General features: G+C 35.0%; 3 protein-coding genes across 6 annotated transcripts; all 3 read left to right on the plus strand.

Annotated features, from left to right (window-relative positions):
- Positions 1-456: 456 nt before the first annotated feature.
- LOC140860856 (geranylgeranyl pyrophosphate synthase 7, chloroplastic-like) lies at positions 457-2,544 on the plus strand. The gene is made up of 2 exons (XM_073263859.1): positions 457-788; positions 1,767-2,544. Exons 1-2 carry the CDS (start codon positions 457-459, stop codon positions 2,542-2,544), a joined length of 1,110 nt encoding a protein of 369 aa, XP_073119960.1.
- Positions 2,545-5,367: 2,823 nt separating this feature from the next.
- LOC140866920 (protein RSI-1-like) lies at positions 5,368-6,129 on the plus strand. Its single transcript, XM_073271984.1, has 3 exons — positions 5,368-5,481; positions 5,592-5,616; positions 5,881-6,129. Exons 1-3 carry the CDS (start codon positions 5,398-5,400, stop codon positions 6,060-6,062), a joined length of 291 nt encoding a protein of 96 aa, XP_073128085.1. The 5' UTR covers positions 5,368-5,397; the 3' UTR covers positions 6,063-6,129.
- Positions 6,130-8,038: 1,909 nt separating this feature from the next.
- Positions 8,039-13,872, plus strand: LOC140864910 (senescence-associated protein SPA15, chloroplastic). Of its 4 annotated transcripts, none has more exons than XM_073269321.1 (13): positions 8,039-8,098; positions 8,891-9,280; positions 9,939-10,082; positions 10,437-10,510; positions 11,030-11,106; positions 11,201-11,272; positions 12,010-12,078; positions 12,263-12,309; positions 12,409-12,535; positions 12,615-12,683; positions 12,958-13,061; positions 13,264-13,339; positions 13,533-13,872. In XM_073269321.1, the coding sequence occupies exons 2-13, from the start codon at positions 9,000-9,002 to the stop codon at positions 13,704-13,706; spliced, it is 1,314 nt and encodes a 437-aa protein (XP_073125422.1). In that variant the 5' UTR covers positions 8,039-8,098; positions 8,891-8,999; the 3' UTR covers positions 13,707-13,872. The 4 variants fall into 4 exon arrangements, with proteins under 4 accessions (XP_073125422.1, XP_073125421.1, XP_073125424.1 ...); XM_073269320.1 differs by lacking the exon at positions 8,039-8,098 and adding an exon at positions 8,140-8,285; XM_073269323.1 differs by lacking the exon at positions 8,039-8,098 and adding an exon at positions 8,141-8,285 and having other exon boundaries at positions 12,409-12,526.
- The last annotated feature ends 721 nt before the right edge of the window (positions 13,873-14,593 follow it).

Here is a 14,593-nt window from a genome sequence, read left to right on the forward strand (position 1 = left end):
ATAATATATAATCTTTTTAGTTAAAATACCCTTATAAAAAACATCTTGGCATCTTCAATCAGCGTGTGATATTTTCCAAAAGTCCTTTATTAATTACTTTAAAATCTTTAAAATTCAAGTTATTTTGTTGGCTTTATATTTTATATGAAAATATTTACATGTCATTAACTTATCACGATGATGATGAAATCAAACACCTACCAATTGCAAACTAAAACAAAATTAATTAATTAGTAAAGTACTGCATGTAGCAGTTTCTAATATATATTGATCACACTCATTACAGTCCAAACCTAAGCTCAGTGGCATAACTTTGAAGCACATTACTAGGGAATAACACTGCCTCCTTAATTCATACAAATCCACCTCGTTATCATCATGCTATATATCTATATATACGCACACACAAACCAACCCTTTTCGTATCAGCTTAAAACACACACAAACACAAGATCGATGGCTGTTCTAGCAACTACCCCGGCGAACGAAACGTTTTCCTTTCGAAAATACTACTTTGGTAAGACCAAAACATCGAACAACAGTAGAAATAATGTCATCCGAATGAAGATTCAGCCTCCGAATGCCGCGACGACGACGACGCCGACGTCTGTAGCTCAACCTTTGTCTCATGATATGTTAGTCAGTCCAGTACTACCGAAGCCACTGGATTTCGTGTTTCCGAATTTCCAGTTTCAAGATTATATGGCGGCGAAGGTGAGCAGAGTGAACAAAGCCTTGGATGATGCTGTTCCGATACAAAACCCCGTCAAGATCCATCAGGCTATGAGGTAACATGTTAAAGTTATAACTCAGTCTTTTGTTAGTTTTATTATTCAATATTGTGGGACAATTGTACTTGTAACATAATGATAATATTATTATTCGGAACTGGTTAATTAACTCTTGAATGCCATGATACAATCTTCTGTTCTTGAATTATTAAATTAAAAACACACACACACACACAAGCAACAAATTTAGTGTCTCGATCGATCGGTAGCGTAGTAAAATGGGTAGCTGACAAAATTAGCGACAGGCGACGGCCCTTGAAATTTTCTAAGCATAATTACAAAATCGACAAGTTATGTTATATAATAAAAATGTAGAGTCTAAATTAGTCGAGTTTGAGCTTTTGAAATTTTTATGAGTCATGTTTTCGTTTGTGATTTTTTAAATCGATCCATCACAATTAAGATGGTCATTGAACTTCTTTATAGTTTACGTGCTTTCAAAATATTAGGGATAGAATGAATGCTTCAAAAAAAAATAGCTTATTAGATCCTATGTTAAAAAAAATTAGCATAAAAACCCCTATGAGAGGGTATAAATGTGCCCGAGTTTATATAACATAGGGGTGATATGTGCTACATTTTAGAAAATCGAGAGATGCATTAGCCTATTAATATTTTTTAATTTTAGACTTTTCACAGGGGAGATTAATGCAATTAGCCCAAAAAAGAAGTTCAATGACCATCTTAATTGTGATCGATCGATTTAAAAAAGGGTGATGCTACATGTATACGGAGGGTTACATATTGGGTTACACGTAGCACTTGAAATTACATAAATATATTTTGGAAATAGTTTTTCCAAATAAAGTGGAAGGATATTTTTGTAATTTCATGTGTAATGTGTAACCCAACGTGCAACCCTCTCTCCATGTACACATAGCACTTCCCTTTAAAAAATCACAAACCAAAACATGACTCATAAAAGATTATATTACTAGACGGTGCTAACATGGTGGTAAACCGATCGATCTGCAGGTACTCACTTCTTGCCGGCGGGAAACGTATTCGGCCGGCATTGTGCCTGGCGGCGTGCGAGCTGGTGGGAGGAGAAGAACACATGGCCCTCCCCGTTGCATGCGCCATCGAGATGATACACACCATGTCCCTCATTCACGACGACCTCCCATGCATGGACAACGACGACTTACGCCGAGGCAAGCCCACGAATCACAAGGCTTTCGGGGAAGAAACCGCGGTTCTAGCCGGAGACGCTCTGCTCTCCCTCGCCTTCCAACACGTCGCGGTCGGCACAAGAAACGTTTCGCCCCGGAGGGTGGTTCAGGCCATCGCTGAGCTGGGGTCTGCGGTCGGGTCCCAAGGGCTGGTGGCGGGACAAATAGTGGACATATGCAGCGAGGGGAAACAGATAAGCCTGGATGAATTGGAGTACATTCACGTACACAAAACGTCCGTGCTTCTGGAAGCCGCGGTGGTGTGCGGGGCGATAATGGGGGGCGGGGATGCCATCCACATCGAGAGGCTGAGGAAGTACGCGAGATGCATAGGGTTGCTGTTTCAGGTGGTGGATGATGTTTTGGACGTGACGAAGTCGTCGGAGGAATTAGGGAAGACGGCGGGGAAAGATTTGGAGAGCGATAAAGCGACGTATCCGAAGCTGATGGGGGTGGAGAAGGCCAAGGAGTTTGCTGTGGAACTGGCGGATAAGGCCATGGAGGAGCTTAGTAGCTTCGACGTTTTTAGGTCGGCGCCATTGTATCATCTGGCTAACTACATTGCCTATCGCCAGAATTAATTAGCTCGCATATATGCACTTAATTCACAGGGTTCATGATGCACTGTACATATACTTGATAATTCAATGTGTTTGATATGCGTGTTGATCTTATATACATATGATAAATTAATAATATTAAGCTTATAAGGATAGGGTGATGCTACATGCATGTACACGAAAAATTACACGTTGGGTTACACGTTACACTTGACATTACATAAATATCCTTGATTTATTTTGGAAAGAATTTTTTCAAATAAAGTGGAGGGATAATTTTGTAATTTTATGTAGAATGTGTAACCCAATGTATAACCTTCTATGTACATGTAGCATTTCCCATAAAGATATATATAGTACTCTATATATGCAAGTTGTTTTTCATGATATATATATCTATGTGACCACCTTCCCCACTCCAATATGTTATATGAAATATATTTGATTAAGGGTTCGAGTTATGACATACGATCCAAAATACATGTATAGTTAAACAAGATTTGAATTTAGAGTGATGGATATGTGTGCATTAGATGTTTGTATCAAAGGTAGATCCACCGGAGCAAAAGTCATGTGCAATTGCCCAATCCCTATGTATGTGTTTCAATTTGTAATAAATTTAGTACAAATTAAGTCAGACACACTGGCGTCGAGTATGTTGTATGTCATTAATTTTGAAAGTACAAAATTATTCTCATAAAAATATTTTTTCATGAGTGAATTTGAGATAATTTTATAATTATAAAAGACAACGTGTAATCGTGTGTATGACCTTCATTGTATATATAACATAACTCAAACTTTTATTTGTGTCAAGTAATCTATACTATATATTATATAATACCAGGGGTCTTAGTAATTAATTTTGGTGTTACTGTATATTTTTTGATAAAGCAAAACACACTTATAAAATTAAGAAAATACCCTTGTATATTAATTCAATTTTTTTTTTATCTATAACTATTGTATATAATATAATGTTCCTTTTATATTTATCTACACTTTTGAAATTTAAATGATTATTATATCTCATTTAACATAAAAAAATATTATAATATTCTTATAAAAAACCATTTTAAATATTTTATATTTTGATATCATCCACATGAGAGTTTCACAAAAAATATATATTATGATATCTTTAATATTTAATATTGAACATAATTTCTATAAAAATATTTTTAAAATATAAATAAATTACGTTCATATTATACATATAGGAAAAACTGCAAATTTGGTCCTGTATATTTGTCACTTTGCGATTTTGTTCCTCTATGTTTTTATATTTCAGTTTTAGTCCTATATGTTCTGATTTTTGGCAATTTTGTTCCTTTTTATTCGAAAATGTTTACGTGACACTGTACACGTCAGCTCCACATCAACACTGAATTGGTGCCACGTCAACGTCACGTCGATTGGCAAACAAAATAAAGATAGCGGACTAAAACTAAAATCTGAAAATATAAAGGACCGAAATCGCAAAATGACAAATATATAGGACTAAAAAAATAATTTTTCTTATATATATATATTTACTGTTTTATAAAGAATCTGACCTATATAGTAACTGATTCGGTCCGTCTGAATGACATCATCATCAAATTACATGTGTAGCCCACCTTCTTATTATTCATGGTCAAAATGGTCCAAAAAAATAAAACCCTGCACACAATCACGTTTTACCTTCCTCTAACTTTCCTTCGTTCCCCTCTCTATATTCCATGTGCAATTTATAATTTTAAAATCAGAGAAACCGAAAACTTCAAATTCAAAATCATTTGTGTAATCTATATATGTTTATTTCTTTCATAATGTCGGTATTATTTTACACACACATCGTGTGTCCATCTTTCGCTAGTATATAAAAATATCCGTATATTATATTACACAAACAACGTGTGTGTCTTAACTTTAGATTAATTAAGTTTAATTAGTTAGAGTTTGAGGGTTTTGGCTAAAAAATATTATTATTTTTTTTAAAAAATATTGTGTGTTTGAGCTAGAAAGAGATTAAACATCGATCCTATATATAATAGTATAATTAATGAGTTTTAACATTTTAAGAACATTGGTTTAACGCGACTCAGTTTAGAACCTGCCAATTTCTATTAACTAAATTAACTTTCCTGAATTTTTGCGCTTCTTTTGCCCATCCATATTCTCTCCCACCCTTTTGACTTCATGTACCATGAGTTGGATATTCCATATATATCCCACCCTTTTAAACATCGTCACGTAATTATATGATACTAATATTTTTTTTTAAGAATAGATTTCTTATGAGACGGTTTCACGGATTTTTATCAATGAGATGGGTCAACGTTATCCATTTTTTTTAAAAAAACAATATTTTTATCATAAAAATGATAATTTTTTTATGATTGACTCATGAATTAAAACATTCGTCTCACGAAATTGACCCGTAAGATCATCTCACAAGAATTTTTGATTTACTGGAAAAATCGAAAATCAAACAAATCATATAATCCAAATTTATCCCGTAAGCTCTATTTGCATACCAAATAGTAGATACAATTCTATGAAACTCGATCAGATCTCAGTTAATTAACTTTTGATGCAAAAAGGAGAACTCAAAAACCAAATGTGCCTCTCAAAAAAGAAAGAAAGAAAAGAAACATGGATTTGACAAATTAAATAACCTCAACAAATACGGCGCTTTTACCTCTCCCAAATAGCCTTTAATAATGACATTTTCTTTGTCAAAATCTAACATTCCTTAATTAACGCCTCAAATACTGCCCTTTTCTTCCCTGGATCCAATCAATATTTTTTCCCTATAAATTATTGACATTCTATGCACCAAATGTACCATCACATTCTACTAAAATTTCCAAGTAAAAATCCTTCGAAGATATGGGAAGCCGTACTCACAGTACCACTACTCTTTTCTTGGTTCTCTCCCTAGTTTTCTTCCTTACATTATCTAACGTGGTTCAGGTATTTAAATATTTAATCAGCTTATTGCATCCGATCCCTTTTTTATGTCTTTTTTTTAAAATTTTTTTAAATTTTTTTGTTAACATTTGTTCTTGATATTAATTTAACAGGGCAATAATCATCTTCGACCTCAAGGTTAGTATAAATTAAGTTTTATTCATTCAAATGGATCCAAACTTTTAAATGCACGGGGACCAGATCAAATCCCATTCATTAAAATCTAACATCACATGTTAAATTTCGAAATGGACCCTGCACTATGGACCCTGAACTGTGCATGGCACCATTGGGTTTCACATGATCCAACGGTCGTGCTGTGCACAGCAGAAGATCCGGGTTCGAAAAATTTGGTAGTTTTATCATAAAAAGTAACTAATCTGTGCGCGCCCGCCCGGCCAGATTGCAAGCCTCGATGCACGTACCGTTGCTCGGCTACGTCGCACAAGAAGCCGTGCATGTTCTTCTGCCTCAAGTGTTGCGCCAAGTGCCTGTGTGTGCCGCCGGGGACCTACGGTAACAAAGAGACGTGCCCTTGCTACAACAATTGGAAGACCAAACGAGGCGGCCCTAAATGCCCTTGAACTAATTTGTCGATTTTTTTTATTATTATTACAAAAATAATTGATGATTTGTGACTTTTTTGATGTATTGTTCCAAAAGCAAAATGAAGTTATAATGTTATTTGTTTGCCAAACGAAGTAGAAATAAATTTGTTTAACTCGATCCTCCTCCTGCCCTTGGTTTAAACCGAACCAAATCCGAACTAAACAAAATCGAAATCACGAACTAAACAAAAGTTCTATTCAATGTCTTTATATTTGTTTTTAAGAAAATGGGATATGTATTTGTCCAATGAAGATGCAATTTTTTTTCAAAAAAAAGCAATAAATAAATAAATAGTTTTTCTTTGCCGACAAAAGAAATTTGGTATTATTGAACTCTCTCGAACCACGGTTGAAGTTTAACTAGTTTGAATAAAGATGAGAAACGACGAATCTCTTTATTATAACACAAACGAAGTAATTGTTTGATATGGATTTTTTTTTTAATGAATTACAACTCGATTCATTTCAATTTTGTGATTCTGTGAAGTCGAATAGTTCAAATCCAATGCCGCGTGCTTTTGAGTATATAAATGGAATTATATTCAATGATTTCTAATTTCACATTCATCGATAAATTTATTTTGCAATATTATGGGCTATACCGAAAAATAATACAGCTAGCAATTCAATTGTTGGGTTTCAGTAGTAAAGTAGGAATACTGCGATACGATATCAAATTATACGTGATATTTTGTATTGAATTTATTAAAAGATTTTGATAAATAAAATTTTTGTATTGAATTTCTTATGTTATAAAAATTGTTGTACATATAACATAACCGATTTGTAGAGGTGTTAAACAGCCAGCACATCCCACCATGAATCAAGGCTAGGGTGGGTTGGCTCGTCAACTTGATGGGTTTGGGTTGGTATATATAGAGTCGTTAAACAGCTTGCCGCATCACGCCATCAAACAAGCAAGGGGTAGGTTGGTCCGTTAAATTGATGTGTTGGAAACTCTAACCCAATCCATGAAAAATTGCGGGTTTCATGAGTCAACTCGAACAAAAAAAAGAATATATATAAACTATCACAAACAATAAATATTTTAAAATTTATAAGTCGACAGATATACATTCGATCAGTAAAATTCAAATCGACTGCTCTTATGATATGATAACGTGAGCATTAGGCAATGACTAAACATAAGTAAACACTTATTGGATCTTCCAACCTATCCATGAAATCACAGCCTTCGATTCGTTGGACACCATACATGAGCTTCGATGTTGCTATGCCAGCTTTGAGGAAAAATAGGTTCTTTTATATTTTTCAAAGGAAGAAACAATAGATTTGTGGATGGGTTGAAGGACACTTCTGTAATTTGCTCTCACTGTCATTGCTACAGAAGAAATGATTGACAAACCTAGGGGCCCAGGATTCATTTTTACCCTACTGTATTTTTTTCCTCACGGGCCAAAGGGATCTGTCGGCCAACAGAAACACTCTCAATATTTATATGAGATATTTATAGTTTATACGAACATCTCGTTTGAATACAGAAAAAATTACTGATAGACGTTTGTTTTCAAGCCTGTTGGTTTTTAAGCATTTTTGAGCTCTTTGAAATGCCACACTATTATTTAATGAATCGGGTAAATTGTTATGTAATCTTGGGATAAAATATATTTAACCAAATAAATAAATAATTTTCATACATATTGACACCATTTTGTTCTGATAGGCTTCCAAGTAACGAGTAAACAACTAAATTCATCCGACTCTCTAACGGAAGAATGATTTATGAAAAATATTGTTTTAAAGTTTCATTATTCAAATATCTATCTTAAAAGTTGGATCAGCATGAAGTCAAGCCTAGTTGTGGACGGATTTGATCCGTGCACGACACCGTTTCAACATAATCCAAGGATTTTATAGTGGACTGCACCGTGCTCAGCACAGTAGAGGATTCAAATCCATCGTTTGGCCCATTTGATCCCACTCCTTTTGCACCCATTCTGTTTCTTCTAGAGCGCTGGCTGGCTACAGAGGGGCCACACACCAAGCTTGTGGTCAGAATTTGCTTCAATCCATCAATGGCCCTTCCTTTCACTCTCATTCTTTATTATTATTATATATATAATATAATATGATGTGTGTGTGTACTGTAATAAAATAAAATAATAGTGATAACAGTTATTTTTGACGTAAGACTCCATAAAATTTCTCAGCATCCCTCTCTGTTCAACAAATTTGGAGGTTAGTGCTTCCGAACTACTCAATCCTTTTGCTTTTCGATGAAATTTAGGTATCCATGGTTTGGGAAGATTCATGGGCCAAATGTGGAATCTGGGCTTCTTGATGAAGTTTCAATCTTTGTGTGTCTGATTTGGAATAATTGTCATGTTTGAACTGGTACCATTTTTGGCTCATGGAACTTGGAATGGGATTTTTTGCTACTTGTGTTGCAGATGATTGATAATTATGCAGCAATTTTTCCTGAAATTTTTGGCTATGATTTGGTTTGGATTATATCGGCAACTGGAAGAGAGAATCTTTCTGGGAATTTTGCTATGATTGTATGTATAATTTTGTAAAACTATTTTCTTCTAATCCAATAAAAATCAGAAGTGCACTGTATTTCATGTCCTTGAGCATGTGTTGAAGTTACACAATTCATGGTAACATATTTTGGCACAAGGAAAACGAAAGAGGAAAAATCTGAGGCCACTGGTTAAAAAATTCAAGAACATTACTTGTTACATCCTAGCAATCATGAAGGGCCGTTGATGGATTTACGTATCCTCATGACATGTCATCTGAATTCAACTCGTTGACATGTGCTCTTCTTTTTTACTCAACAGCCCTCGTACTGCTGGGAAAATGCTAGCTTGAGTTCATTTTCTGTATTACTCCATTCTTCTCTCTAACAAAGCCAAATCGCCAGACACAAGATTCCTCGGATTAGAAGTTATGGCTAGTCCGAACGGTGTTATTTATTCATCTGTCAAATTGCCACATAGTTCCAAGTTATTCTCGATTAATCAAGGAGTTATCCAGCAGAAACAAGGGGATGGATATCTCTTGGTGTTGAAACCGAAGTTCTTCAACAAGGTCTTCTGGCCTTTTGGTGGAAAGCGGAAAAAATTTATCGGATTTCGACAAACTTGTTTGGTGTGTAAGTCGACAGAAACACACAATACGGACACAAAAGAACGTGTGAGATGTTATACTGATTTTTCACATGTATCCAGGTATGCGTGGCTTTCAAATGATTCTTTTTTCTTAAACGATCTTGGGCTCCAAACACCGTTTGGATAGAAGTATTTCAAATCCATGGATTTCAAATGCATTTTTGTTGTTTAGATAATTAGCACCACAAACATCAAATCCACTTCTTTTGTAATTCATGGTAGTTAGATGAATTTTAAGTTCATCCAATAAAGTGGTGATTTAGAATCTTTTTTAATTCATCTAAGTAATGTGTAAATAATTAAGTTATGAATTTGAGATTTCTATATGATTTATTGTTAACACTAAAATTATAATCGAAATCCATGGATTTCAAATACTTCAATCCAAGCGCAACCTTGTAGTGTGGCATTCTAATGATTCGTTAGTGTTCTAGGTTATCAAAAATGGTAAGGTGTTTTCCATACAAATATGTTCCTTTTCAAATTCTACTATTATGAATTTGTACAAGTGTTTCAATCCATCTTATAGTCCTGGAGCTTACCACACGTAAACTCTTCAATCATTTAAAAGGATGAAATATAGAAACTGATGTACCTTTCCCTTTAAATTTCTTGAATTGTTGGTTTTTACGGAATGAACTTGTGAATAAGGGGCATTCTTAATCTACTTTTGTTGTTAGATGGTCGTAACTTAAGATATGAATTGTTTTTGCATCAGTCCTCAATCTGAAAACAAGCACCCTATCGAGACTGAGAAGAGTACCTGTTCGAGTCAAGGATTATCCGAAGCATGCAAATTTGTTCACAATGATGCAAGATTCATGAACGAACGGGCTAGAAATGACATTGTACTTCTTTCTCGGTAAAATTACTGTCCAATTGTCGCAGCACAGGCAAATGGTCAGATTGTCCAAAATTTTTGAGTCTTTTATTATATATTTTCGTGCAAGGGTCGTTTTGCTGGTTCAAGTCATTGATCCGAAGACTTTCCTTATCTTAATAGAAATGATTATGTATCCTTTTGGTTATCAAGACGATGCCAGATAAGCAACCATCATTTGTATGAATGTTAACAATTTATGCTTTCACATATATCTAATAGAGGAACAATGAGAATATAAATGATTATGAATCCTTTTGGTTATCAAGAGAATGCTAGATAAGTTACCATCATTTGTATGAATGCTAATAATGCACGCTTTCAAATATCAAATAGAGGCATAATGCGGCTGGAGGCTCGTGCAAGACAAGATGTTGCCTTTCTTGGTTCAGAGTTCCTTAAACTTGATGGTATGAATTTTTTGCTACCTAATGTTAGGTTTTTGCCAAATTTATGTAATATTCAATCTACTGATTCCTATCACCTGCTGTACCAAATTATTTGGCATATCATATAACATTTATTAGGATGCTTTATATCATTTGAGGAGCATAGCATTATTGCTTTTGTGTATATGAGCTTTACCAAACTAGTTGATGTACTTGTGATTATGATGACTCGTGATTCTGGAGGATTTGAGTTAATTTGGCTTCTTTTTTATCTCACTCTCTTGGTCCAAAAGCTAGGCTTCCTAAGCCCAAATATCTAACAATCGTGTCTTCTCTCTTAATGAATTTTCCTATTCTGCATTGAAATAATAGACGCAGCTATGCTAATTAGCACGAGCACCTATATGAGTATTTTGAATGACTTTTCTTAGGGAGGTCAGAGCAATTTTTTTTTTTTTGAAGTATAGGAGGTCAGAACATTAATAACCGTGCTTTGTAAATTTTTATCTATTCAATAAGATTATACCTTTTATCGGGCAGCACGGGCCAGAGAAGAAACTGAGAAAATTGACAATGATGTGAAGAGAAGAGCAGAAAGGCTTCATCATATTGCTACCGTAAGGATCCTCTTCTGACTTTTTTCTCAAGTATATCGAAAGCATTCTGGAATTATGTTCGATAATGTTCTAATTGGTTTCGAATTCCTGGAAGATTTTAAAAGAGAAAGCTCAATCGAGGTTGAAAAAAGCTGCTGACAAGCACTGGAGTGATGGTGCATTAGAGGTGAGTGTCTGTGCCTTCGGTGCTGTTCTGATCTGAATTTATTATTTTACTTGGCACGATATGTCAATGTGATGAATGCAAGCTATGAGTTTTCATCTTGATCCAATTCTTTTTCAAGCAATTAGTTTGTATTCTTTTTTTCTCTTTCCACTTGCCTAACATAAATCAAATGAAGTGATCTGTAATGGTTTCTTTTTGCTTGATATACCTTGATGTATTGTTTATCGTATTTCCATTTATTTTCCTCTATACTCGACTGGCATATGATTTAGAGTGACATCAATTGAAGGATATTGATGTTGGATCTGCTGCTATACATGTTCTTAAAACACTGGCTATAATTTTGTTTAAGATCAAATAAATTTTTTTTTTTGAACAACAACCAAATAAATATTTTATTGAATGAGCTAATTGGTTGTTTATTTCTTTGGCAGCTAGTGTGTCATGAAGGTTTTTCTTTCTTTCTTTTTTTTACATCCCATTAGAGAAATACTTTTTCTTTCAAAAGTATGCTGTATGCCTTTTTTTTTCCCCATTTTTTCTGGATTCCTGCATGTATCGCCGTGTTGTGTGGCAAACATTTGAGTGTAGATTTGCCATGTTTGTCATTTGGTCATCTCTCTTGAGGAATATGGAGGAGAGATGAAATAACTACGCTGAACAACCTCGAAGTTTTGAACTTCTTATAATCTGTACTTGTTTCTCAAGTAAAAACCCTTGTGCTTTTTCTGGTTCAGGCGGATTTGAATAGGGCTGACATTGCTGCCAAGCGACGTGCAATGGAAGATTCTCTTATGGCCTTGGAGGTACTGTCATTAGAAATGTGTTGTTTCGCTTCCTTCTATGGTTGGGGCGAAACATTGTTTGTTTTTCTTATGATGTCTATTATCCCTCCTAACCAATCACACCCTCTCCTCTTCACAAATAATACTTTTCCTTTGTTTTTATCAATGATTTGAGAATTCAGATATCTGTTTGTTGGAGTTGCAGTTAGTCAAAAATCTTCATGATAGGATGGTGAACAAAGTGCGCAGAGTGTGAGTTACTGTGATAACATAAGAGTTTTCCGATGTAAAAGAAATTAGGCATCATATTTGTGAGTTTATTTGCTCAAGCAAATGCTTTTATCTGCTCAGGAAAACATATTCGACGAATACCGATGAGCTGGCAAGGTATGCTACACTTGAAAAAATGGGGAAAACTCTTGATATCATTTCTGGAGAGATATCTGCAGACCGTATCAATGCTATTCAGGTTTGTCTTGTATGTATCTAAATCTTAAGGAGCTTACTTTCAAGAGTGATAACTGTTATTTTAGCCTTAATGTTTTACTGATGCACAGGAAGCTTATTGGAGCATAGCTTCGGCACTTTCTGAAGCTGATGGGATTGACTACACTGATCCGGAAGAGGTCTGAGCCAAATGAGTGTACATGTCTAAGATTGGGAAAATGAATTTGAAATTGATTTAGAACCACTATTTTTAATAAGACACAGAATCTTTGACAAAAAAAAAAAAATGGTTTTCTTCAGCATAACATGAAATTAGTAACTCATGATTACTGTTTCTCAAAGTCGTTCATAAACATAAAATTTCGACTTTGAAGAAAATCTTCAGTCCAAATACATAGTACGCAACCCGTTGAACCCGTCTCTTTTTATCTACGCTGTTTTTGTTTGGACCAGCTGGAGTTTTTGGTGACAACTCTTATAGATCTTGATGCCATGGATGGTAAAAGCAGTGTATCTCTACTGGTAGAGTGTTCAAGTTCACCTGATGTCAGTACGAGGTATCTAATCTTGTCTTGATTTGGCAAAACTTGAAATGCTATCAACCAAAAATTCATATTTGAATGTTGAATACCTAAATACAGGATTCAAAAATGATTGATAAATAGAGTGATCGCCTCATTTATTCCCAAACATCTCGCGGGAATATCATGTTTATGCCTTCCACTTACGTTCTTGTTTTTCGGAAACTTTGATGAGCAGGAGAGCATTAGCTAATGCATTATCAGCTGCCCCATCGATGTGGACTCTTGGAAATGCTGGCATGGGAGCTTTGCAGGTACATTTTATGTTTGCTATGGAAATAGTGTCCACCAATAAAAAATAAAAGATCAAAATTTTTTATGTGAAGTTTGTCCGAGACTTGGAATTTCCTTCTCTGATAAATTCCTCATCCTGCAGTTAATATCTTCATTTTCCCTTCTGTTCAGTATTTTTTTACCTTCTAAAACATATGATTGTTCTTTTTGAAGAGACTAGCACAAGACCCAAATCCTGCAATTGCTGCAGCTGCGACAAAAACAATATATGAACTGAAGAAACAGTGGGAAATAGAAGAAGATGATACATGGAGATACATGATGAACCAGAGCCTGCCGGGTGAAATAGTCGATGGGGACATCGAAGATGATGCAAGGACCGATTGACAATACTGAATTCACATATTTACTGTAGATAGATGATGAATCCTTAGTTCATACTAACTAATGAATCAATAAAAACGACTAATATATAAAGCGTTTGTAAGCTCCATCCTTGTATTCTCATCATTCTTGTACTAGATGTGTTATGTGCTATTTTTGTTGCTCTTTCATTCCAAATGGTTAAAGAATGTGAAAAATGGGGGGAAAACACACACACACACACACACACACACACACACACACACACACACACACATCTTATATAATTTTGTATGGAAGAGAGGAAACTAGTAGTATCCGAGGACTTCATGGTGTTTTCTTCACTCCAAACACTTTAACAGGGTCGAGTTAACTGTAAATGCAATATTCAGATTACGTCAAGGTTTGTGAATTTCAAGCAGTCAAGCTACAGTTATCATATTTGAATAATGAAGATTATATGTGCGAAAACTAATTTTGCATGTATTTGATTATTATAGCTTCAATCGCACTAAATTCTATAGTATAACAGGGATGAGTCGATGCTATAGTGGGGGTACTACTCCCACTATAGCTGTGCTGGCCACACATGCAAAATCATGTGAGACTCATATGATTTGGGCCAATGAAGGCTTGTCACGCAGCATCGACTTTTCCGTATAACAGATGGTTATAGAAACTTTTTGGACGATAGCACAAGTTCAGCACTAATCGCATTCTAGGACCGGTTTTGGTTGGGTTCACTGCATTCAATGTCTATGACTGCACCGAGAGTAACACTTCTGATGTAGCACAATTTTTGACCTTTTCAAAGAAACCCCGCTCTTGCGACCTGCCTTTTGAACTATCATGTCGTGGACCGTTAGGACATATAGTGAGGTATCCCTATTACCCACGCTGTAGAGTCGAAT

This window comes from Henckelia pumila, chromosome 4 (genome assembly GCF_033568475.1).
Source record: "Henckelia pumila isolate YLH828 chromosome 4, ASM3356847v2, whole genome shotgun sequence".
In the NCBI taxonomy this organism is placed as follows: Eukaryota; Viridiplantae; Streptophyta; class Magnoliopsida; order Lamiales; family Gesneriaceae; genus Henckelia; species Henckelia pumila.

Excerpts from the sequence above, each read along its gene's own strand:
- LOC140864910 (XM_073269321.1), top strand. The coding sequence starts at position 9,000 with ATGGCTAGTCCGAACGGTGTTATTTATTCATCTGTCAAATTGCCACAT. Across the intron at positions 12,684-12,957 it reads ACTACACTGATCCGGAAGAG|CTGGAGTTTTTGGTGACAAC; the intron begins GTCTGAGCCAAA and ends TGTTTGGACCAG. Across the intron at positions 13,062-13,263 it reads TCACCTGATGTCAGTACGAG|GAGAGCATTAGCTAATGCAT; the intron begins GTATCTAATCTT and ends TTTGATGAGCAG.
- LOC140866920 (XM_073271984.1), top strand. The coding sequence starts at position 5,398 with ATGGGAAGCCGTACTCACAGTACCACTACTCTTTTCTTGGTTCTCTCC. Across the intron at positions 5,482-5,591 it reads CATTATCTAACGTGGTTCAG|GGCAATAATCATCTTCGACC; the intron begins GTATTTAAATAT and ends TTAATTTAACAG. Across the intron at positions 5,617-5,880 it reads TAATCATCTTCGACCTCAAG|ATTGCAAGCCTCGATGCACG; the intron begins GTTAGTATAAAT and ends CCGCCCGGCCAG.
- LOC140860856 (XM_073263859.1), top strand. The coding sequence starts at position 457 with ATGGCTGTTCTAGCAACTACCCCGGCGAACGAAACGTTTTCCTTTCGA. Across the intron at positions 789-1,766 it reads AAGATCCATCAGGCTATGAG|GTACTCACTTCTTGCCGGCG; the intron begins GTAACATGTTAA and ends ATCGATCTGCAG.